General features: G+C 44.9%; 2 protein-coding genes across 2 annotated transcripts; one reads left to right on the forward strand and one right to left on the reverse strand.

Moving 5' to 3' along the window:
- Nucleotides 1-4,150: 4,150 nt before the first annotated feature.
- Nucleotides 4,151-19,073, reverse strand: LOC138637939 (interleukin-17A-like). Its single transcript, XM_069726858.1, has 3 exons — nt 19,056-19,073; nt 4,520-4,755; nt 4,151-4,388 (listed from the first exon to the last, which is right to left on the reverse strand). Exons 1-3 carry the CDS (start codon nt 19,071-19,073, stop codon nt 4,151-4,153), a joined length of 492 nt encoding a protein of 163 aa, XP_069582959.1.
- A 3,051-nt stretch (nt 19,074-22,124) lies between these two features.
- On the forward strand, nt 22,125-25,312 carry LOC138680979 (interleukin-17F-like). Its single transcript, XM_069768166.1, has 3 exons — nt 22,125-22,181; nt 24,356-24,600; nt 25,057-25,312. Exons 1-3 carry the CDS (start codon nt 22,152-22,154, stop codon nt 25,289-25,291), a joined length of 510 nt encoding a protein of 169 aa, XP_069624267.1. The 5' UTR covers nt 22,125-22,151; the 3' UTR covers nt 25,292-25,312.
- Nucleotides 25,313-26,431: the final 1,119 nt, after the last annotated feature.

Raw genomic sequence — 26,431 nt, forward strand, 5'->3', positions numbered from 1 at the left:
CTTTTGGGGTCGAATTTCTCCTGTTACCCTCGGGAAAATACAAAACTGGGGGCTAAAAAATAATTTTGGGGGGAAAGATTTTTTTTTTTTAATTTTCACGGCTCTGCGTTACAAACTGTAGTGAAACACTTGGGGGTCCAAAGCTATCACAACACATCTAGATGAGTTCCTTAGGGGGTCTAGTTTCCAAAATGATGTCACTTGTGGGAGGTTTCTACTGTTTAGGTACATTAGGGGCTCTGCAAATGCAATGTGACACCTGCAGACCATTCCATCTAAGTCCTCATTCCAAATGGAGCTCCTTCCCTTCCGAGCCCTCCCATGCGCCCAAACAGTGGTTCCCCCCCACATATGGGGTATCAGCGCACTCAGGACAAATTGGACAACAAATTGTGGGGTCGAATTTCTCCTGTTACCCTCGGGAAAATACAAAACTGGGGGCTAAAAAATAATTTTTGTGGGAAAAAATTTTTGTTTTATTTTTACGGCTCTCCATTATAAACTTCTGTGAAGCCCTTGGTGGGTCAAAGTGCTCAGCACACATCTAGATAAGTTCCTAAGGGGGTCTACTTTCCAAAATGGTGTCACTTGTGGGGGGTTTCTACGGTTTAGGTACATTAGGGGCTCTGCAAACGCAATGTGACACCTGCAGACAATTCCATCTAAGTCTGCATTCAAATGGCACTCCTTCCCTTCTGAGCCCTCCCATGTGCCCAAACAGTGGTTCCCCCCACATATGGTGTATCATCGCACTCAGGACAAATTGGGCAACAAATTTTGGGGTCCAATTTCTCCTGTTACCCTCAGGAAAATACAAAACTGGGGGCTAAAAAAATAATTTTTGTGGGAAAAAAATTTTGTTTTATTTTTACGGCTCTGCATTATAAACTTCTGTGAAGCACTTGGTGGGTCAAAGTGCTCACCACACCTCTAGATAAGTTCCTTAGGGGGTCTACTTTCCAAAATGGTATCACTTGTGGGGGGTTTCTACTGTTTAGGTACATTAGGGGCTCTGCAAACGCAATGTGACACCTGCAGACCATTCCATCTAAGTCTGCATTCAAATGGCACTCCTTCCCTTCTGAGCCCTCCCATGTGCCCAAACAGTGGTTCCCCCCACATATGGTGTATCATCGCACTCAGGAAAAATTGGGCAACAAATTTTGGGGTCCAATTTCTCCTGTTACCCTCAGGAAAATACAAAACTGGGGGCTAAAAAAATAATTTTTGTGGGAAAAAAATTTTGTTTTATTTTTACGGCTCTGCATTATAAACTTCTGTGAAGCACTTGGTGGGTCAAAGTGCTCACCACACCTCTAGATAAGTTCCGTAGGGGGTCTACTTTCCAAAATGGTGTCATTTGTGGGGGGTTTCAATGTTTAGGCACATCAGTGGCTCTTCAAACGCAACATGGCGTTCTATCTCAATTCCTGTCAATTTTGCTTTGAAAAGTCAAACGGCGCTCCTTCCCTTCCGAGCTCTCCCATCCGCCCAAACAGTGGTTTACCCCCACATATGGGGTATCAGCGTACTCAGGACAAATTGTACAACAACTTTTGGGGTCCAATTTCTTCTCTTACCCTTGGGAAAATAAAAAATTGGGGGCGAAAAGATAATTTTTGTGAAAAAATATGATTTTTTATTTTTACGGTTCTACATTATAAACTTCTGTGAAGCACTTGGTGGGTCAAAGTGCTCACCACACCTCTAGATAAGTTCCTTAGGGGGTCTACTTTCCAAAATGGTGTCACTTGTGGGGGGTTTCAATGTTTAGCCACATCAGGGGCTCTCCAAACGAAACATGGCGTCCCATCTCAATTCCAGTCAATTTTGCATTGAAAAGTCAAATGGCACTCCTTCGCTTCCGAGCTCTGCCATGCGCCCAAACAGTGCTTTACCCCCACATGTGGGGTATTGGCATACTCAGGACAAATTGTACAACAATGTTTGGGGTCCATTTTCTCCTGTTACCCTTGGTAAAATAAAACAAATTGGAGCTGAATTAAATTTTTTGTGAAAAAAAGTTAAATGTTCATTTTTATTTAAACATTCAAAAAATTCCTGTGAAGCACCAGAAGGGTTAATAAACTTCTTGAATATGGTTTTGAGCTCCTTGAGGGGTGTAGTTTTTAGAATGGTGTCACACTTGGGTATTTTCTATCATATAGACCCCTCAAAATGACTTCAAATGAGATGTGGTCCCTAAAATAAAATGGTGTTGTAGAAATGGGAAATTGCTGGTCAACTTTTAACCCTTATAACCCCCTAACAAAAAAAAAATTTTTGGTTCCAAAATTGTGCTGATGTAAAGTAGACATGTGGGAAATGTTACTTATTAAGTATTTTGTGTGACATATTTCTGTGATTTAATTGCATAAAAATTCAAAGTTGGAAAATTGCAAAATTTTCATAATTTTCGCCAAATTTCCGTTTTTTTCACAAATAAACGCAGGTACTATCAAAGAATTTTTACCATTGTCATGAAGTACAATATGTCACGAGAAAACAATGTCAGAATCACCAGGATCCATTGAAGCGTTCCAGAGTTATAACCTCATAAAGGGACAGTGGTCAGAATTGTAAAAATTGGCCCGGTCATTAACGTGCAAACCACCCTTGGGGGTAAAGGGGTTAAAAAGGATGTTTTTGTGTTACAGAGTTCGAAATAAATTCAATACAGTCCTAGCAGACATCAGAGTGTTAAAAATGCATTTTTTCAGGCACGTAGAGGCATTGAAGTTTTAAGATTTGCAGCTAATCAAATTTTGTGTGAAAATTTTGCAAAGTCGGCAAATTCAAATTTTGACTGTTTAAATCATCTTTACTAGTCACTAAATACGGCACTGGTGTCCGCCAATTCCACCCCATGCTCAAATTCTCCATTTCTCTTTGCTTTACAGAAGTGCAGTTCCTTTAGGGAGGGAAGTCCTGCAGGGATACTTTCCACCCCATAGCGAAATAAATTGGACAAACAAGAGTTTCAAGAGCCCCATAGTAGTCATATAAGTTTTTTAAAGTATGTATGGTGGTTTTGCTGGTGGACTAAGGTTTTATTTTGGTGGTGTACCGACCACAGATAAGATCATAGAGACATGAAGGTCATGAAGCTGGAAATATTGTTCTTTGAGGACAGTCATAGCAAAGGAAGACTTACCCCCCAAGATATGATATTGTTCCTAACCGGTGATGGACCTCCACCAATTGCCATGTAGAATAGAGACTGGATGTGGTTCTCTATGGAGGGCTAGTATGGGGACAGTGGTAAGAAAAGATAATGATGCAAGGGCCAAAGCCCCTCTATTCTGGTGGGTAGTGAGAGCCTTACAAATCAGACACTTATGGCACATCCTATGCCGTCTCTTCCTAAACCTGAAATGTCCATTAAATGGGGAAGTCAATAATTAGAAAAAGGTCTGCACCGTTTCCAGAAACAGCACCGCTCAAGTCGACGGGAAGTCAGTGGTATTATTTATATATTCAGCTCCAATAAATGATGCGGTGCTGGGAAAAATAGTAGGCCATTTTTTTCTAATTCTGGATAACCCATTGAGAGGTAGCCTACTGGCAGCCAGAGACTTTACGTTGCAAAAAAAAAAAAAAAAAGCAAATGTATTGAAACAAATGACTAAGAAATAATATTAATATTGTGATAATGTTTTATTTAATAAATATGGATATAAATATAAATAATATTTCAACTAAGTTATTATAAAAACAATAAATAATTGATTAAGGAGCTTTTGAGAAAAAAAAATTATTTTGGATATTATAAAGCAGGGGACATTGACAGTCTCCAAGGAGATCCACTAACAATGACCTCATTGTCCGTCCACGCATTGCACGCCTTGAATCGCATCTGCATGTAGTACTACGTTTCTCCAGTAGTGGCCGCTGCAGGAGAAATGTACTGCTGGCTGCGACCTCCCCGATCATCAGAGATTATTGTGAGATCGGTCTCCATTTTGGGTTGTGGTTTTAGATAAAAGATCTTAAATACAGAATGAAAAAGTATTGCTTATAAAAAAACAAAAATACTATAACAAAATGGAAAATTAATTTTATAAATACTAATTTATCTACACTTTAACATGAGTCTCGTGAATGGACTCACACAGTCATCACAGCTGAGGCTCCGTGACAATGGCGTCTGTTACTCCAGGTACTGGATGATGGCCCGGACGCAGGTGCAGCCCACCGTGACCAGCTGCTTCTCCAGCTTATGGATGGGGACACATCCTCTCCTCTCACGACGCAGGACCAGGACCTCCTGTCTGATGGGGACTGAGTTCATGCTGAGGTCCACGTGACCCTCAGGGTCCAAACATCCACGGTGGAGACATCGGGCCTCGTTGATGACCACAGGGAGCCTGTTACTGTCCACATTAGAGCTGGTGGAAGGAGATGAGAGAAATCAGGACCCAGCATCAGCCATGTTTATTCCCCACTCTCCGGCCTCCCGACCCCCATATATTATTATTATTATTATTATTATTTCTGCCATTATTCCATGTACAGTTACCTGTATTCCCATGGAGAGATGGAGCGGCTCCTCACGCTGTCCGCCATTAGTTGTGCAGAACTCCCACCGCCGACCTTCATATCCACCTTCACACGTGGAGGAAATGTGGTGTCCGGAGTGAAGGGACATCCCCCGCTGGACACGAGAGGGGTCTCCCACTCATCAGCGCCAGGGACCTGCTCTTCTCTTCCATGGACACAAGAGACGAAGATCAGAAGAAGCAAAGTGGAGAAAACCTGAGGACAGAAGATTCACATATGTTATAGGGGACATTGTGGAAGCATCAACATTATGTAGTGGTATAAGGAAGGGTTAAATAATGGATCAATAATAATCAGAAGATTTATACTGTATAACGCAACTTTACTAAATGTCTACAAGACTCTCATGGATCTTCCCCAAAACAGAACAGAGCTGTAATCCACAGCGACCAGATAGAGAATGTGACCGATAGAAGATACTCCAGAATGTAAGAAGGAAGGAAATCAATAATATATTATATAAAGCTGAATGTGTGCGTGTGTGTGTATGTATGTCCGGGATTGGCATCTGCACCGTCGCAGCTACAGCCATAAAATGTTGCACAGTCACACGTCTGGACCCCGAGAGCGTCATAGGCTATGTTGTGAGGTGAAATTTTAACCCCGCGCTTTCCAATTCACCAAACAATTTTGCCCCTATGTACATAATGGGGAAAAGTGAAAGGAAAAGTGTTGGAGGCAAATTGACAGCTGCCTGATGTGAACAAGGGGGACTTAAAGAATGAGAGCGATGGCGCCAAAGAGTATATACCGTACAGTTGCTAAGGTGGGGCCCCGACATGGGATACTCACCACACACGGGGATATGAACACACACACAAAATGTGCTTGAACACATATTATCACCCTCAGCACACATTTCACCACACATACACCAACCTCGCCACATAAAAGTCGAAACACAAAAGTCGCTGCTCAAAACTCGCCATGCGCAAAACTCGCCACACGCAAAAACTAGGCTCACGCAAAACTCACCACAAGTGCAAAACTCACCTCATGGAAAACTCGCCACACGCAAAACTTGCACACGCGGAAAAATTGCCACATGCACAAAAGTTGCAACACATGCAAAAGTTGCCTCACACAAAACTTGCACATACTCAAAAGGTACTACACATAAAACTCACCACGCGCAAAACTCGCCATGCGCAAAACTTGCTGCACACAACTTGCTACACTAACCTGTCACATGCAACTCGACACACAAAAAGTTGCTACACGCATGTCGCCACACAAAACTCATCTCACAAAAGTCGCTACATGCATGTCGCCACACGCAACTCAACACACACAACTTGACAAACAAAACTCGCCCTAAAACACACACAAGTCTGGTATTATCCTTCAAAAATAAAAATCTGATTAATAAGCAGACAAACTACAAGAGCAACAAATGTACCATATAGGAAATACGGCAGCTGTCAGTCACATGACCTGTCTATTATGTGTATGTGTGAGCTAATATATACTGCCAGGGGGAGGGCTTCCTGTTGGCTGGTGATTTATCAGGCTGCCAATTTAGCTTACAAATACTGAGGTAAAAATACTGAGCAAATAACGTGTGAACGAGGTCTAATACAGGAGGAGATGACACACAGGTATATACTATATACAGGAGGAGATGACACACAGATATATACTATATACAGGAGGAGATGACACACAGGTATATACTATATACAGGGGAGATGACATACAGGTATATACTATATACAGGAGCAGATGACCTACAGGTATATACTATATACAGGAGGAGATGACACACAGGTATATACTATAAACAGGAGCAGATGACACACAGGTATATACTATATACATGAGGAGATGACACACAGGTATATACTATATACAGGAGCAGATGACCTACAGATATATACTATATACAGGAGATGACACACAGATATATACTATATACAGGAGGAGATGACATACAGGTATATACTATATATAGAAGGAGAAAACATACAGGTATATACTATATATAGGAGGAGATGACATACAGGTATAAACTATATACAGGGGAGATGACACACAGCAGGTATCTATAATATAACGCTGGGAGCGTCACTCTGTCCGAAGCCTTAATAGACTGCGCAGGCGCGACGCTCCCAGCGTTACATTATAGATGCCGCCGAGAGCAGGGGGAGATGCCGCCGAGAGCAGGGGGTCGGGAGTACGGGGAGATGCCGCCGAGAGCAGGGGGTCGGGAGCACGGGGGCGCCGTATGTGCGCCCGGCACAGAAAGTTTTTACTTACGCCAGTTCCGGCGCCTTTGTCTTTCTCCTCCTGGTGCCGGAATCGGCGCCTGCGCAGTACGCGCTTTCCGGCGCCATTTTATTGAAGACACTGCAGTGTCTTCAATAAAATGGCGCCGGAAAGCGCGTACTGCGCAGGCGCCGATTCCGGCACCAGGAGAAGCAAGACAATGGCGCCGGAACTGGCGTAAGTAACAAATTGCCGTGCCATGAGGCTGTGGCACTTCATGCCACAGCCATTTGTTACTTACGGCATTTCCGCCGCCATTCTCTTTCTCCTCCTGGTGCCGGAATCGGCGCCTGCGCAGTACGCGCTTTCCGGCAGTGTCTTCAATAAAATGGCGCCGGAAAGCGCGTACTTCGCAGGCGCCGATTCCTGCTGCCGGAATCGGCGCCTGCGCAGTCCGCGCTTTCCGGCGCCATTTTCTTGAAGACACACCTGCAGTGGAGCCGGACGATAGGTGAGTATGGTATTTTTTTTTTTATATGGCAGCAGCATACGGGGGCATATAATACAATAGTGGCGCAGGATGGGAGCAGCACATGACAGAACGGGCGCAGGATGGCAGCAGCACATGACAGAACGGGCGCAGGATGGCAGCAGCACATGACAGAACGGGCGCAGGATGGCAGCAGCACATGACAGAACGGGCGCAGGATGGCAGCAGCACATGACATTACGGGCGCAGGATGGCAGCAGCACATGACAGAACGGGCGCAGGATGGCAGCAGCGCATGACAGAACGGGCGCAGGATGGCAGCTGCGCATGACAGAACGGGGGCGCAGGATGGGAGCAGCACATGACAGAACGGGCGCAGGATGGCAGCAGCGCATGACAGAACGGGCGCAGGATGGCAGCAGCACATGACAGAACGGGCGCAGGATGGCAGCAGCGCATGACATAACGGGCGCAGGATGGCAGCAGGATGGGAGCAGCACATGACAGAACGGGCGCAGGATGGCAGCTGCGCATGACAGAACGGGGGCGCAGGATGGGAGCAGCACATGACAGAATGGGCGCAGGATGGCAGCAGCACATGACATTACAGGCGCAGGATGGCAGCAGCACATGACAGAACGGGCGCAGGATGGCAGCAGCGCATGACAGAACGAGCGCAGGATGGCAGCAGCGCATGACAGAACGGGCGCAGGATGGCAGCAGCACATGACAGAACGGGCGCAGGATGGCAGCAGCGCATGACAGAACGGGGGCGCAGGATGGGAGCAGCACATGACAGAATGGGCGCAGGATGGCAGCAGCACATGACATTACAGGCGCAGGATGGCAGCAGCACATGACAGAACGGGCGCAGGATGGCAGCAGCGCATGACAGAACGGGCGCAGGATGGCAGCAGCGCATGACAGAACGGGCGCAGAATGGCAGCAGCACATGACAGAACGGGCGCAGGATGGCAGCAGCGCATGACATAACGGGCGCAGGATGGCAGCAGGATGGGAGCAGCACATGACAGAACGGGCGCAGGATGGCAGCAGCGCATGACAACGGGGGCGCAGGATGGGAGCAGCACATGACAGAACGGGCGCAGGATGGGAGCAGCACATGACAGAATGGGCGCAGGATGGCAGCAGCACATGACATTACAGGCGCAGGATGGCAGCAGCACATGACAGAACGGGCGCAGGATGGCAGCAGCGCATGACAGAACGGGCGCAGGATGGCAGCAGCGCATGACAGAACGGGCGCAGGATGGCAGCAGCACATGACAGAACGGGCGCAGGATGGCAGCAGCGCATGACATAACGGGCGCAGGATGGCAGCAGGATGGGAGCAGCACATGACAGAACGGGCGCAGGATGGCAGCAGCGCATGACAACGGGGGCGCAGGATGGGAGCAGCACATGACAGAACGGGCGCAGGATGGCAGCAGCGCATGACAGAACGGGCGCAGGATGGCAGCAGCACATGACAGAACGGGCGCAGGATGGCAGCAGCACATGATGGAGACCATATACCAATATAAATGCTCGCCACCCGGGCGTAGAACGGGTTCAATAGCTAGTATAATATATACAGGGGAGATGACAAACAGGTATATACTATATACAGGAGATGACATACAGGTGTATACTATATATAAGGAAGATGACAAACATGTATATACTGAGGTGAAAATGAGAGGTGTGAGGTGAAAATGAAAAGGTGTGATTGCAAAATGAGAGGAGTGAGGGAAAATAGTGGAGTGATCGGAAAATGACAGATGTGAGGTCGAAATGACAAGTGTTAGGGGGGAATGAGAGGAGTGAGGGAGAAAATGAGAGATGTGAGGGGGAAAATTAAAGATGTGATTGGGAAAATGAGAGGCATGATGGGAAAATAAGAGAAGTGAAGTGCTATAACTAACCACAGATATTTACTATGCCCAGGCAACGCCGGGCTCTTCAGCTAGTATATTATATTGTCACTGTCATTGTATCACAGAGTAGGATAACAATGATAATGGTGGTGGCCCCATGTAAGGCCTGTACTCACGATTCTGCTGGTGCAGCCACTGTGTACATACATTACATTACTGATCCTGAGTTACATCCTGTATTATACTCCAGAGCTGCACTCACTATTCTGCTGGTGCAGTCACTGTGTACATACATTACATTACTGATCCTGAGTTACCTCCTGTATTATCCTCCAGAGTTGCACTCACTATTCTGCTGGTGCAGTCACTGTGTGCATACATTACATTACCGATCCTGAGTTACATCCTGTATTACATCCCAGAGCTGCACTCACTATTCTGCTGGTACAGTCACTGTGTACATACATTACATTACTGATCCTGAGTTACATCCTGTATTATACTCCAGAGCTGCACTCACTATTCTGCTGGTGCAGTCACTGTGTACATACATTACATTACTGATCCTGAGTTACATCCTGTATTATACCCCAGAGCTGCACTCACTATTCTGCTGGTGCAGTCACTGTGTACATACATTACATTACTGATCCTGAGTTGCATCCTGTATTATACTCCAGAGCTGTACTCACTATTCTGCTGGTGCAGTCACTGTGTACATACATTACATTACTGATCCTGAGTTACATCCTGTATTATACCCCAGAGCTGCACTCACTATTCTGCTGGTGCAGTCACTGTGTACATACATTACATTACTGATCCTGAGTTACATCCTGTATTATACTCCAGAGCTGCACTCACTATTCTGCTCGTGCAGTCACTGTGTAGATACATTACATTACTGATCCTGAGTTACATCCTGTATTATACTCCAGAGCTGCACTCACTATTCTGCTGGTGCAGTCACAGTGTACATACATTACATTACTGATCCTTCCTGAGTTACATCCTGTATTATACCCCAGAGCTGCACTCACTATTCTGCTTGTGCAATCACTGTGTACATACATTACATTACTGATCCTGAGTTACATCCTGTATTATACTCCAGAGCTGCACGCACTATTCTGCTGGTGCAGTCACTGTGTAGATACATTACATTACTGATCCTGAGTTACATCCTGTATTACATCCCAGAGCTGCACTCACTATTCTGCTGGTACAGTCACTGTGTACATACATTACATTACTGATCCTGAGTTACATCCTGTATTATACTCCAGAGCTGCACTCACTATTCTGCTGGTGCAGTCACTGTGTACATACATTACATTACTGATCCTGAGTTACATCCTGTATTATACCCCAGAGCTGCACTCACTATTCTGCTGGTGCAGTCACTGTGTACATACATTACATTACTGATCCTGAGTTACATCCTGTATTATACTCCAGAGCTGCACTCACTATTCTGCTCGTGCAGTCACTGTGTAGATACATTACATTACTGATCCTGAGTTACATCCTGTATTATACTCCAGAGCTGCACTCACTATTCTGCTGGTGCAGTCACAGTGTACATACATTACATTACTGATCCTTCCTGAGTTACATCCTGTATTATACCCCAGAGCTGCACTCACTATTCTGCTTGTGCAATCACTGTGTACATACATTACATTACTGATCCTGAGTTACATCCTGTATTATACTCCAGAGCTGCACGCACTATTCTGCTGGTGCAGTCACTGTGTAGATACATTACATTACTGATCCTGAGTTACATCCTGTATTATACTCCAGAGCTGCACTCACTATTCTGCTGGTGCAGTCACAGTGTACATACATTACATTACTGATCCTTCCTGAGTTACATCCTGTATTATTCCCCAGAGCTGCACTCACTATTCTGCTTGTGCAATCACTGTGTACATACATTACATTACTGATCCTGAGTTACATCCTGTATTATACCCCAGAGCTGCACTCACTATTCTGCTGGTGCAGTCACTGTGTACATACATTACATTACTGATCCTGGGTTACATCCTGTATTATACTCCAGAACTGCACTCACTATTCTGCTGGTGCAGTCACTGTGTACATACATTACATTACTGATCCTGAGTTACATCCTGTATTATACTCCAGAGCTGCACTCACTATTCTGCTGGTGCAGTCATTGTGTACATACATTACATTACTGATCCTGAGTTATATCCTGCATTATACTCCAGAGCTGCACTCACTATTCTGCTGGTGCAGTCACTGTGTACATACATTACATTACTGATCCTGAGTTACATCCTGTATTATACCCCAGAGCTGCACTCACCATTCTGCTGGTGCAGTCACTGTGTACATACATTGCATTACTGATCCTGAGTTACATCCTGTATTATACTCCAGAGCTGCACTCACTATTCTACTGGTGCAGTCACTGTGTACATACTGTTGTGAATTCTGTGGCAGAGCTCCCTCCTGTGGTCACAAGTGGTACTTCGGCTGATTCTCTCTGGGAGCTTCCGTTTGTGGAGGAAACTGGTACTGCTGCTTCTGAGTTTCCTCCCTCAGGTGATCTGGTGAGGTCGTTAGGTGCTTCTCTACATAACCCCACCTAATGCTTTGATTCTTGCTTCCTGTCAATGTTCCAGTGTTGGACTTGTGTTTCTCTGGATCATTCCTGTGGCCTGCTGCTCTGCATAGCTAAGTGCTTCTTTGCTATTTGTTGCTATTTTTTCTGTCCAGCTTGTCTATTTGTTTTGCTGGAAGCTCTGGGACGCAAAGGGTGTACCTCCGTGCCGTTAGTTCGGTACGGAGGGTCTTTTTGCCCCTTTGCGTGGTTTTCTTTAGGGTTTTGTGTAGATCGCAAAGTTATCTTTCCTATCCTCGTTCTGTCTAGAATATCGGGCCTCTTTTTGCTGGATCTATTTAATTCCTACGTTTGTCTTTTCATCTTACTCACAGTCATTATATGTGGGGGGCTGCCTTTTCCTTTGGGGTATTTCTCTGAGGGAAGGTAGGCTTATTTTTTCTATCTTCAGGCTAGTTAGTTTCTCAGGCTGTGCCGAGTTGCATAGGGAGCGTTAGGCGCAATCCACGGCTGCCTCTAGTTGTGTTTGGAGAGGATCAGGGATTGCGGTCTGCAGAGTTCCCACGTCTCAGAGCTCGTTCTATTATTTTGGGTTATTGTCAGATCACTGTGTGTGCTCTGACCTCCATGTCCATTGTTATACTGAATTGCCTATCATAACAGTACAGGAAGCCATAAGTACTAATGATTCTCAATAGAGGGAAAAAAGAAGTTCTGAGACCATTTTTTTTTCTTGGCTTTGTGTTTTGTCTTTTTTTTCCCCTAGACATTTGGGTGGTTCAGTACACAGGTGTAGCGATGGCCATTAGAAGTCTGTCTTCATTTGTGGATCAGAAATCTATGATAGAACCAAGAATTCCTATTCCTGATTTGTTTTTTGGAGATAGAACTAAGTTTCTGAGTTTCAAAAATAATTGTAAGTTATTTCTGGCCTTGAAACCTCGTTCCTCTGGTGATCCAGTTCAACAGGTTTTGATTATTATTTCTTTTTTGCGCGGTGACCCTCAGGACTGGGCATTTTCTCTTGCGCCAGGAGATCCTGCATTAAGTAATATCAATGCGTTTTTCCTGGCGCTCGGATTGCTGTACGATGAGCCTAATTCAGTGGATCAGGCAGAAAAGAATTTGCTGGCTCTGTGTCAGGGTCAGGATGAAATAGAGGTATATTGCCAGAAATTTAGAAAATGGTCAGTGCTCACTCAATGGAATGAATCTGCGCTGGCAGCTATGTTCAGAAAGGGTCTCTCTGAAGCCCTTAAGGATGTCATGGTGGGATTTCCTATGCCTGCTGGTTTGAATGAGTCTATGTCTTTGGCTATTCAGATCGGTCGACGCTTGCGTGAGCGTAAATCTGTGCACCATTTGGCGGTATTACCTGAGCTTAAACCTGAGCCTATGCAGTGCGATAGGACTTTGACCAGAGTTGAACGGCAAGAACACAGACGTCTGAATGGGCTGTGTTTCTACTGTGGTGATTCCACTCATGCTATCTCTGATTGTCCTAAGCGCACTAAGCGGTTCGCTAGGTCTGCCACCATTGGTACGGTACAGTCAAAATTTCTTCTGTCCGTTACCTTGATCTGCTCTTTGTCATCATATTCTGTCATGGCGTTTGTGGATTCAGGCGCTGCTCTGAATTTGATGGACTTGGAATATGCTAAGCGTTGTGGGTTTTTCTTGGAGCCCTTGCAGTGTCCTATTCCATTGAGAGGTATTGATGCTACGCCTTTGGCCAAGAATAAGCCTCAATACTGGACCCAGCTGACCATGTGCATGGCTCCTGCACATCAGGAGGATATTCGCTTTCTGGTGTTGCATAATCTGCATGATGTGGTCGTGTTGGGGTTGCCATGGCTACAAGCCCATAATCCAGTATTGGATTGGAAATCCATGTCGGTGTCCAGCTGGGGTTGTCAGGGGGTACATGGTGATGTTCCATTTTTGTCAATTTCGTCATCCACCCCTTCTGAGGTTCCAGAGTTCTTGTCTGATTACCGGGATGTATTTGATGAGCCCAAGTCCGATGCCCTACCTCCGCATAGGGATTGTTATTGTGCTATCAATTTGATTCCTGGTGGTAAATTTCCAAAAGGTCGACTGTTTAATTTATCCGTGCCTGAGCACACCGCTATGCGCAGTTATGTGAAGGAATCCCTGGAGAAGGGGCATATTCGCCCGTCATCGTCGCCATTAGGAGCAGGGTTCTTTTTTGTAGCCAAAAAGTATGGTTCGCTGAGACCTTGTATAGATTATCGCCTTCTTAATAAGATCACTGTTAAATTTCAGTACCCCTTGCCTTTGTTATCTGATTTGTTTGCTCGGATTAAGGGGGCTAGTTGGTTCACCAAGATTGATCTTCGTGGTGCGTATAATCTGGTGCGAATCAGGCGAGGCGATGAATGGAAAACTGCATTTAATACACCCGAGGGTCATTTTGAGTATCTAGTGATGCCATTCGGACTTGCCAATGCTCCATCAGTGTTTCAGTCCTTTATGCATGACATCTTCCGAGAGTACCTGGATAAATTCCTGATTGTGTACTTGGATGACATTTTGATCTTCTCAGATGATTGGGAGTCTCATGTGAAACAGGTCAGAACGGTTTTTCAGGTCCTGCGTGCTAATTCTTTGTTTGTGAAGGGATCAAAGTGTCTCTTTGGTGTGCAGAAGGTTTCATTTTTGGGGTTCATCTTTTCCCCTTCTACTATCGAGATGGATCCTGTTAAGGTCCAAGCCATCCATGTTTGGACTCAGCCGACATCTCTGAAAAGTCTGCAAAAGTTCCTGGGCTTTGCTAATTTTTATCGTCGCTTCATCTGCAATTTTTCTAGTATTGCCAAACCATTGACCGATTTGACCAAGAAGGGTGCTGATTTGGTCAATTGGTCTTCTGCTGCTGTGGAAGCTTTTCAAGAGTTGAAGCGTCGTTTTTCTTCTGCCCCTGTGTTGTGTCAACCTGATGTTTCTCTTCCGTTCCAGGTCGAGGTTGATGCTTCTGAGATTGGAGCAGGGGCTGTTTTGTCGCAGAGAGGTTCTGATTGTTCAGTGATGAAACCATGCGCTTTTTTTTCCAGGAAGTTTTCGCCTGCTGAGCGGAATTATGATGTGGGCAACCGAGAGTTGCTGGCCATGAAGTGGGCATTCGAGGAGTGGCGTCATTGGCTTGAAGGAGCTAAGCATCGCGTGGTGGTATTGACTGATCATAAGAACCTGACTTATCTCGAGTCTGCTAAGCGTTTGAATCCTAGACAGGCTCGTTGGTCGCTGTATTTCGCCCGTTTTGACTTTGTGATTTCGTACCTTCCGGGCTCTAAAAATGTGAAGGCGGATGCTCTGTCTAGGAGTTTTGTGCCCGACTCTCCGGGTTTATCTGAGCCGGCGGGTATCCTCAAGGAAGGAGTAATTGTGTCTGCCATCTCCCCTGATTTGCGGCGGGTGCTGCAAAAATTTCAGGCTAATAAACCTGATCGTTGTCCAGCGGAGAAACTGTTTGTCCCGGATAGGTGGACAAATAAAGTGATCTCTGAGGTTCATTGTTCGGTGTTGGCTGGTCATCCTGGAATCTTTGGTACCAGAGAGTTAGTGGCTAGATCCTTTTGGTGGCCATCTCTGTCGCAGGATGTGCGTTCTTTTGTGCAGTCCTGTGGGATTTGTGCTCGGGCTAAGCCCTGCTGTTCTCGTGCCAGTGGGTTGCTTTTGCCCTTGCCGGTCCCGAAGAGGCCTTGGACACATATCTCTATGGATTTTATTTCAGATCTTCCCGTCTCTCAAAAGATGTCAGTCATTTGGGTGGTCTGTGATCGCTTTTCTAAGATGGTCCATCTGGTACCCTTGTCCAAGTTGCCTTCCTCCTCTGATTTGGTGCCATTGTTCTTCCAGCATGTGGTTCGTTTGCATGGCATTCCAGAGAATATCGTTTCTGACAGAGGTTCCCAGTTTGTTTCGAGGTTTTGGCGAGCCTTTTGTGGTAGGATGGGCATTGACTTGTCTTTTTCCTCGGCTTTTCATCCTCAGACGAATGGCCAGACCGAACGAACCAATCAGACCTTGGAAACTTATCTGAGATGCTTTGTTTCTGCCAATCAGGATGACTGGGTGTCCTTTTTGCCTTTGGCTGAGTTCGCCCTTAATAATCGGGCCAGCTCGGCTACCTTGGTTTCGCCATTTTTCTGCAATTCTGGGTTCCATCCTCGTTTCTCTTCAGGGCAGGTTGAGTCTTCGGACTGTCCTGGTGTGGATACTGTGGTGGACAGGTTGCAGCAGATTTGGACTCATGTAGTGGACAATTTGACCTTGTCCCAGGAGAAGGCTCAACGTTTCGCTAATCGCAGACGCCGTGTGGGTCCCCGACTTCGTGTTGGGGATCTGGTTTGGTTATCTTCTCGTCATATTCCTATGAAGGTTTCCTCTCCGAAGTTTAAACCTCGTTTCATTGGTCCGTATAGGATTTCTGAGGTCATTAATCCTGTGTCTTTTCGTCTGACCCTCCCATATTCTTTTTTCATACATAACGTCTTCCATAGGTCATTGTTGCGGAGATACGTGGCACCTATGGTTCCATCTGTTGACCCTCCTGCCCCGGTTTTGGTGGAGGGGGAATTGGAGTATATTGTGGAGAAGATTTTGGATTCTCGTGTTTCAAGACGGAAACTCCAGTACCTGGTTAAATGGAAGGGTTATGCTCAGGAGGATAATTCCTGGGTTTTTGCCTCTGATGTCCATGCTCCCGATCTTGTTCGTGCCTATCATGTGGCTCATCCTGGTCGGCCTGGGGGCTCTGGTGAGGGTTCGGTGACCCCTCCTCAAGGGGGGGGGGTACTGTTGTGAATTCTGTGGCAGAGCTCCCTCCTGTGGTCACAAGTGGTACTTCGGCTGATTCTCTCTGGGAGCTTCCGTTTGTGGAGGAAACTGGTACTGCTGCTTCTGAGTTTCCTCCCTCAGGTGATCTGGTGAGGTCGTTAGGTGCTTCTCTACTTAACCCCACCTAATGCTTTGATTCATGCTTCCTGTCAATGTTCCAGTGTTGGACTTGTGTTTCTCTGGATCATTCCTGTGGCCTGCTGCTCTGCATAGCTAAGTGCTTCTTTGCTATTTGTTGCTATTTTTTCTGTCCAGCTTGTCTATTTGTTTTGCTGGAAGCTCTGGGACGCAAAGGGTGTACCTCCGTGCCGTTAGTTCGGTACGGAGGGTCTTTTTGCCCCTTTGCGTGGTTTTCTTTAGGGTTTTGTGTAGATCGCAAAGTTATCTTTCCTATCCTCGTTCTGTCTAGAATATCGGGCCTCACTTTGCTGGATCTATTTCATCTCTACGTTTGTCTTTTCATCTTACTCACAGTCATTATATGTGGGGGGCTGCCTTTTCCTTTGGGGTATTTCTCTGAGGCAAGGTAGGCTTATTTTTTCTATCTTCAGGCTAGTTAGTTTCTCAGGCTGTGCCGAGTTGCATAGGGAGCGTTAGGCGCAATCCACGGCTGCCTCTAGTTGTGTTTGGAGAAGATCAGGGATTGCGGTCTGCAGAGTTCCCACGTCTCAGAGCTCGTTCTATTATTTTGGGTTATTGTCAGATCACTGTATGTGCTCTGACCTCCATGTCCATTGTGATACTGAATTGCCTATCATAACAACATACATTGCATTACTGATCCTGAGTTACATCCTGTATTATACTCCAGAGCTGCACTCACTATTCTGCTGGTGCAGTCACTGTGTACATACATTACATTACTGATCCTGAGTTACATCCTGTATTATACCCCAGAGCTGCACTCACTATTCTGCTGGTGCAGTCACTGTGTACATACATTACATTACTGATCCTGAGTTATATCCTGTATTATACTCCAGAGCTGCACTCACTATTCTGCTGGTGCAGTCACTGTGTACATACATTACATTACTGCTCCTGAGTTACATCCTGTATTATACTCCAGAGCTGCACTCACTATTCTGTTGGTGCAGTCACTGTGTACATACATTACATTACTGATCCTGAGTTACATCCTGTATTATACTCCAGAGCTGCACTCACTATTCTGCTGGTGTAGTCACTGTGTACATACATTACATTACTGATCCTGAGTTACATCCTGTATTATACCCCAGAGCTGCACTCACTATTCTGCTGGTGCAGTCACTGTGTACATACATTACATCACTGATCCTGAGTTACATCCTGTATTATACTCTAGAGCTGCACTCACTATTCTGCTGGTGCAGTCACTGTGTAAATACATTACATTACTGATCCTGAGTTACATCCTGTATTATACCCCAGAGCTGCACTCACTATTCTGCTGGTGCAGTCACTGTGTACATACATTACATTACTGATCCGGAGTCACATCCTGTATTATACTCCAGAGCTGCACTCACTATTCTGCTGGTGCAGTCACTGTGTAGATACATTACATTACTGATCCTGAGTTACATCCTGTATTATACCCCAGAGCTGCACTCACTATTCTGCTGGTGCAGTCACTGTGCACATTCATTACATTACGGACCCTGAGTTACATCCTGTATTATACCCCAGAGCTGCACTCACTATTCTGCTGGTGCAGTCACTGTGTACATACATTACATTACTGATCCGGAGTTACATCCTGTATTATACTCCAGAGCTGCACTCACTATTCTGCTGGTGCAGTCACTGTGTATATACATTACATTACTGATCCTGAGTTACATCCTGTATTATACCCCAGAGCTGCACTCACTATTCTGCTGGTGCAGTCACTGTGCACATTCATTACATTACTGACCCTGAGTTACATCCTGTATTATACCCCAGAGCTGCACTCACTATTCTGCTGGTGCAGTCACTGTGTACATACATTACATTACTGATCCGGAGTCACATCCTCTATTATACTCCAGAGCTGTACTCACTATTCTGCTGGTGCAGTCACTGTGTACATACATTACATTACTGATCCGGAGTCACATCCTGTATTATACTCCAGAGCTGCACTCACTATTCTGCTGGTGCAGTCACTGTGTACATACATTACATTACTGATCCGGAGTCACATCCTGTATTATCCTCCAGAGCTGTATTTACAATTCGGGTGGATTCATCATGTTGTACCTGGAGTAATATTCCGGATGTAACAATGCAGTGAGTGTAACTCTCCGCAGTAAGACGTCGCTCACAATGACACAAACCCTTTATAACAACGTTCCCTCTGGAGCACTGGAGAAACCTCGCTGCCCTGTAATATTATAGTAGATTAGATAGAACTCTCTGGATTCTTTGTTCCGTCACTAATAACAATGTGACCGGTAATAACCCCCCGATCTGGTGACCACAGAGGGGCCGGGGCTCTTACCATTGATGGTGCGGCCATTGTTCCCGGATGTGCTCTGCTGCCGCTCTGCTGCTGGACTGTGCGGTGACGCTGGCTCCAGGACACATTATATGGGGTCGCACTTGTTTCTGGACTTTCCTGAGAAGCTCATTACTTTATACTCAGGTTTCAATGACTTTGTGTATTTTTTATGATTTTTCCTGATTTATTTTTCCTATTGTTTTTTAATGGGAAACACTGGGAGAGATAAAAGGGCCGGATCATCTCCCGCTGTGGAATCCCGTAATCACTGATTAACCTGCAGAGCGACACAGAAATAATATTCTCTGATAGATAAGAAGCGTCATAAACCCGAGCGCGGACCTGTAATAACCGGTGTGAGGAGCAGGCGTCCTGTCACCCCATATACTCAGAGGGGCATCTGCGGATTGCGGGGGATTCTCATAGGAACCTATGGCCACGTTATAGGCGGCGACTGGTGGGATCACAGGGGGTAATTCTGGTTATTATTGTCAGGGTGTTATGTATGATTGTACCAATGCTATCAGGAATCATAGAGAAAGCCTGTGAGTCCTGACTGCTCCACCCTCACCAAGAAAAAGCCTGTGAGTCCTCACTGCTCCACCCACACATAGAGAAAGCCTGTGAGTCCTGACTGCTCCACCCACACCAAGAAAAAGCCTGTGAGTCCTGACTGCTCCACCCACACATAGAGAAAGCCTGTGAGTCCTGACTGCTCCACCCACACCAAGAAAAAGCCTGTGAGTCCTGACTGCTCCACTCACACATAGAGAAAGCCTGTGAGTCCTGACTGCTCCACCCATACATAGAGAAAGTCTGTGAGTCCTGACTGCTCCACCCACACACAGAAAAAGCCTGTGAGTCCTGACTGCTCCACCCATACATAGAGAAAGTCTGTGAGTCCTGACTGCTCCACCCACACACAGAAAAAGCATATGAGTCCTGATTCCTCCACTCACACATAGAGAAAGCCTGTGAGTCCTGACTGCTCCACCCATACATAGAGAAAGCCTGTGAGTCCTGACTGCTCCACCCATACATAGAGAAAGCCTGTGAGTCCTGATTGTTCCACCCACACAAAGAAAAAGTCTGTGAGTCCTGATTGCTCCACTCACACATAGAGAAAGCCTGTGAGTCCTGATTGTTCCACCCTCACACAAAAAAAGTCTGTGAGTCCTGATTGCTCTACTCACAACACATAGAGAAAGCCTGTGAGTCCTGATTCCTCCACTCACACATAGAGAAAGCCTGTGAGTCCTGATTGTTCCACTCACACATAAAGCCTGTGAGTCGTGATTCATCCACTCACACATAGAGAAAGCCTGTGAGTCCTGATTGTTCCACTCACACATAAAGCCTGTGAGTCCTGATTCCTCCACTCACACATAAAGCCTGTGAGTCCTGATTCCTCCACTCACACATAAAGCCTGTGAGTCCTGATTCCTCCACTTACACATACAGAAAGCCTGTGAGTCCTGATTCCTCCACTCGCACATATGGAAAGATTGTGAGTCCTTATTGTTCCACTCACACATAAATAAAGCATGTAAGTCCTGATTGTTCCACAAACTGATAAGGTCTGGGAGTCCTGATTGTTCCACACATACAGAAAGCCTATGAGTCATAATTGTTCCACCCACAGTTACAGAAAGCCTGTGAGCCCTGATTGTTCCATTGTAAACTGATAAAGTCTGTGAGTCCTGATTGTGCCACCCACACATAGAGAAAGCCTGTGAGTCCTGATTGTGCCACCCACACATAGAGAAAGCCTGTGAGTCCTGATTGTGCCACCCACACATAGAGAAAGCCTGTGAGTCCTGATTGTGCCACCCACACATAGAGAAAGCCTGTGAGTCCTGATTGTGCCACCCACACATAGAGAAAGCCTGTGAGTCCTGATTGTGCCACCCACACATAGAGAAAACCTGTGAGTCCTGATTGCTCCTCACACATAGAGAAAGCCTGTGAGTCCTGATTGTGCCACCCACACATAGAGAAAGCCTGTGAGTCCTGATTGTGCCACCCACACATAGAGAAAACCTGTGAGTCCTGATTGCTCCTCACACATAGAGAAAGCCTTTACATTGGTATTATTTGAAATTGTATATTTATTTTGTGTGGCATACTGTGGAATACCGTCCCTTCTTTAAGGGTACCGTCACACAGTGGCATTTTGATCGCTACAACGGCACGATCCGTGACGTTCCAGCGATATCCTTACGCTCTCGCAGTCTGACACGCTCCTGCGATCAGGGACCCCGCTGAGAATCGTACGTCGTAGCAGATTGTTTGAAACTTTCTTTCGTCGTCTAGTGTCCCGCTGTGGCGGCATGATCGCATGGTGTAACAAAGGTGTGCACGATATTGTATACGATGTGCGCATAGTAACCAACGGCTTCTACATCGCACATACGTCATGAAATTATCGCTCCAGCGTCGTACATTGCAAAGTGTGACAGCAGTCTACGACGCTGGAGCGATATTGTTACGATGCTGGAGCGTCACGGATCGTGCCGTCGTAGCGATCAAAATGCCACTGTGTGACGGTACCCTTAGATCTAGCACCTTTCTTTGTTATTTATACTTTTAATAATGCTTAATATTGGTATTAATAAAATATTTCTTTTTGTTTAAATCTTGATGTTCTTGTTTTTTACCAGTTATTAATTTATCATTGGTAATTTTGGTGATGGTTTGATATAAAGTTACATTAACAAAAAAGAAACGACAGGTGATCGTTATATTAGGAAACACTGGAGTCCTTCACTGCTGAGCGCTGTTATCTCTGTGGCCCAGATAAGCGGAGAGTTCAGATAAATGATGGCCCTGATTTAGGGAAGTGCTGGGATCTACACTGGTTTCTCTCTCTTATGATGGGACATTACAGGGCAGAGTCGGACAGTCCACAGTGACGGCCTCCATTCCTCCCCGGTCACAGACACCGCGGGAACTTACAGAAACTTTTAGGAAAACTCTGATTCCTGGGATGGAGACTCCACCTGGAGCAAAGAGTGGTATAAATAGCGAGAGGGACGGGGATGGAAGGATCAAACAGGAGATCCACCGGAATCTAGAGAGCCCAGAAGGAGAAGCAGAATGGTCCTTACAAGAACATCTCTCATACTGGTGAGTATTATAGGGACCACGTTATACTATTGTGTCCAGTAAGGGAGAATATAGCAGAATTACATTTATCCAGAATCCAAACGTTAATTCCAATAGTCTGGAAAACGTTCCATGATTTATAGCACTAGTCTATGTAATAACCATGAACGGTTAATAGAGCAGCAGATCCGAGGTTCGGTGGATGACGGACTAACACTTTATAGTAATAATCCCTACAGATTCTGAGAATGTTTGTTCGTAACATGCTGTACCTTATGATTATGATACTCATAAATTTTGTTCTGTTAGTCTTATGTTCATTTGTGAAAAAAAATTGGAATATTTAGCAATTTTCAAATTTTTTATTTTTATGCCCCTAAGCCAGAGAGATATATCAAACAAAATATTTAATCAATATCATTTCTCACATGTCTACTTTACAAATTTTGAAACATATTTTTTTTTTTGTTAGGAAGTTATAAGGGTTAAAAGTTGACCAGCGATTTCAAAATTTTCCCCAAAAATTACGATACCATCATTTTATGGACTACAACACATTTTAAATGACTTTGAGGGGCCTATATGACAGAAAATACCTCCAAATGTCACCATTTTAAAAACTGCACCTCCCAATGTGGTTAAAACCACATTCAAAAAGATTGTTAACCCTCCATGAGCTTCATAGGAGTTAATGGAATGTGGAAGGAAACAATGAAAAAAACTTTTTTTCACAAACATTTTATTTTATGTCCAAATTTCTTTATTTTAACAAGGGTGAGAGCAGAAAATTGACACCAAAATATGGTTTGAAGTTTCTTCTAAGCAGGCTGATATTCCATGTGTCAGGGAAAATTACTGTTTAGACACATGGCAGGGCTCGGAAGGAAAGTGGCACCGTTTCACTTTATGAATGCATAATTGAATGTATTCAAGAGCTGAATCTGTGTTGCATCTGGAGTGTCCCTGATGTGTCTAAATAGTGGAAAACCCCTACAGGTGACCCAATTTTTGAAGCTAAATCCCTCAGGCAATGTATTTAGATGTGTGGTGAGCACCTTGAAAAACCAGGTGCTTCACAGAAGTTTATAACGTAGAGCCATGAAAATAAAAAATCTAACTTTTAGCCTAAATTTTTTTATTTTCAGAAGAGTAGCAGGAGAAAATGGAATCCAAAATTAGTTGTGCAATTTCTCTTTACTATGCAAATACCCCATATGTGGGGGACAACTACTGTCTGGCCGCACGGCAGGGCTCAGAAAGGAAGAAGTGACTTTGATGAAATGGTCTGCGAGAGTCAGGTCCCGTTTAGCCCCTGATGTGCCTAAAAAGTAGAAGAAACCCACAAATAACCCCATTTTGGAAACTAGGCCCCTCAAGGAATTTATCTAGATGTGTGGTGGCACCTTGAAGCCATAGGTGCGTCACAGAATTTTATCATGTTGATCTGTGAAAATGAAAAAAAATATATTTTTCGCACAAAAATATTGTATACGCCAAATGTTCTCATTTTCACAAGGATAGCAGGAGAAAATAGACCCCAAAATATGCTGTGAAATTTCTCCTGAGTACACCGATACCTCATATCTGGGGGGAATATTACTTTTGAGGGTGCCATGTCAAATTGACAGAGTCCCCGAGGTGCAAGAACAGCAGAAACCCCTCATAAGTGACCTCATTTTAAAAACTACACTCCCCAAATGAATTCTTCTAGAGGTCTAATGATCATATTGACACCACTTGTGCGTCACAGAGTTACATTTTTTTCCACTAAATTGTTGTTTTAGCCCCAAGTTTTTAACTTTTCTTCTTTTTGAAAAACTGGATCTCAGTTTGTTGTAAAAATTTCTTGTGAGTGCCCCAATACCCTTCATGTAATAGGGAAGAAGAACTGTCGTCATTCGCTGACATCAAACACGAATCCTGGAAATGGTGAAAAATGCAACACAAAGTGTAAAACAAAGTTTTAGAACTTTTCATTTATTCATTGATTTAATTCAACTCCCCATCGGTAGTGGTGACGTTACGTTTCTTAAAGAGACAGGACCCATGTTAAGTTGCAATTTCCTTTATAACATAATGCAATGGATTCAGCTTTTTTACAGTAAACATCTGCACCGGACAAATTTCCCCCCTTCTCGCGTTTGTAATGATGGGAATTATTGTCCATGTTCTTTCCATCTTTCCCTATCTCTCAGGTGGCCGTTCTGGTCTCCTCCAGCTCATCGGCTTTTCTACCAGAGAAGGATTTGCTCCATAATCAGGAAGGATCCAGGGATGAAGAGCTCCCTCAAGAGGGCAGACATAGATGTCCTGGAAGAAGGAACCCGCGCCTGCCGACCAGTATGACGGTGGACACCAGTCTCATTGACAGCAGCTATATGGACAGCTCGGTGCAGATGGAGGACATTCACACCCGCTCTCTGTCCCCCTGGGAATACAGGTAATATCACAACCTATCACATTAATAGCGATACAGTCTGGTGTAGATTTCCGGAGTCTCCTATAGGTGATAGACTTTTCTGGTAGAGTTACAATAGCAGGTAATAGCTTTTGGGGATTTTTTATAACCCCTTTAATGGAGAATAATATCTTCCCGACTTTCTAGCTGCCTTTAGTTCTTGTTTTCATGCTCCCAGTAGCCGTTCGGAAATCTCCCCTGTCCCCATATAGAATTCAGGGGAGGAGGGAGATGCAGCTGCAGTTTTTAGGAAAAAAACATGAAGGAGAGAAGCTGAGACATCACCAAGAATAAACTTGTTTGGAGATATAGATTGTACATTTATAGAGCAGAAAACTGAAGAGAAAACATCCAAAACCTGCAGGATGAGCACATGGAGCGCGGACATGAACCAGGAGTTCCATATCTTCTCTCTCATTTTTGTATTTTTATTCCCAGTCTCAACACAGATCCCAACAGATTCCCTTTCGTCATTGCTGAGGCCGATTGTCTGACTTTCGCTTGTGTAGACGCTGGTGGCCATGAAAGTCCAGACCTGATCTCCTTCCCCGTCCAGCAGGAGGTGATGGTCCTCCGACGGGAGCAGAAGGGCTGCAGCTTCTCCTACAGGCTGGAGATGGAGGTGGTGACTGTGGGCTGCACATGTGTCAGACCCGTCATCAGCTATTACTGAACATGAGGAAATATGGACGGATGGACGCCTGTTTATCAGCTTTTCTTGATTTCTCGAGACTTTTTTATTTAATTAATAAAATAAAAGGAACCTTAATTTTTGTATAGTGTTATCTCTGGTTACAGTAAGTTTTGGGGTTTGTTAACGATCACATCTCCATTTTACAGGTCCATGTTACGGTGGAATGTTGTACTGTTAGCTTTATCATTTAATTCAGTGGTCCCCAACCTTTCTGACCTTGAGAGCCACATCCAGCTCCCACTCACCTCACAGTAGTGGCAGCCAAAGCCCCCATTAAGGTATAATGATAATGAAAGCTTTTCTACAGAAATCTCCCGTAAGCAGTATACCAAGATCCAGGGGTTCCCACGATACCCCCTTCAGTATTCTCCCAACACATTGTCGCTTCCAGCTTCATGCGTCTTTTGTGATAGGTAGTACCATCTTGGATAACGCATGCTAAAGGATTGGAGAAAGGATTCTCTTGTTACCTCGAACTTTGTGCTTCTAACTTGCAGTACTATCTTCCACCTCATCTTTATCCCTTCATCATCCCTGATATCTCACCTCATCTCATCAAGGTACTGTGAATAAAACCGGGTGAATTCATCACTGCATCATCCTTCCGGACTAATCACATGCAGCTCATCAGGAATGTTAGCACAAGTTAGCGAGTTATCGCTATCTGCTATTGTTTGTACAAAGAACCGTGTTCACATCCCTCAGACACATCTCACCCATGTACATCGGTGGCAGAATAGGGAACCTCACAATACATTTTGCAGTTATTAGATCAGCTAGAGATAGGGGGTACACGTTTCACAATTGCAAAATAGGCAAAGTTTTCCAAAAATGTAAAAACATTACCCACGTGGGTTATACATATATGACCACTAAGTACTTGTCGCAGAAGCAGAGGAGTAGGCCGTGGTTTCCTGAAAAGAAAATGGGTATGGATTGTAAGGGATGGCCGATAAGACAACTTCCCAAAAAAGAACATTTGGGCTGCATTTACATTACGTTGCTGTCATGTGTAGGACTTACAAAGTCGGAGGAAATCCAGACCTTGTTCAATTTTAGAAGAGTCAGCCTGTCTGCATTTTCCATTGACAGATGTGTGCGCCTACCTGTCATGAATGC

Source organism: Ranitomeya imitator, chromosome 5 (genome assembly GCF_032444005.1).
Source record: "Ranitomeya imitator isolate aRanImi1 chromosome 5, aRanImi1.pri, whole genome shotgun sequence".
NCBI classification, from domain to species: Eukaryota; Metazoa; Chordata; class Amphibia; order Anura; family Dendrobatidae; genus Ranitomeya; species Ranitomeya imitator.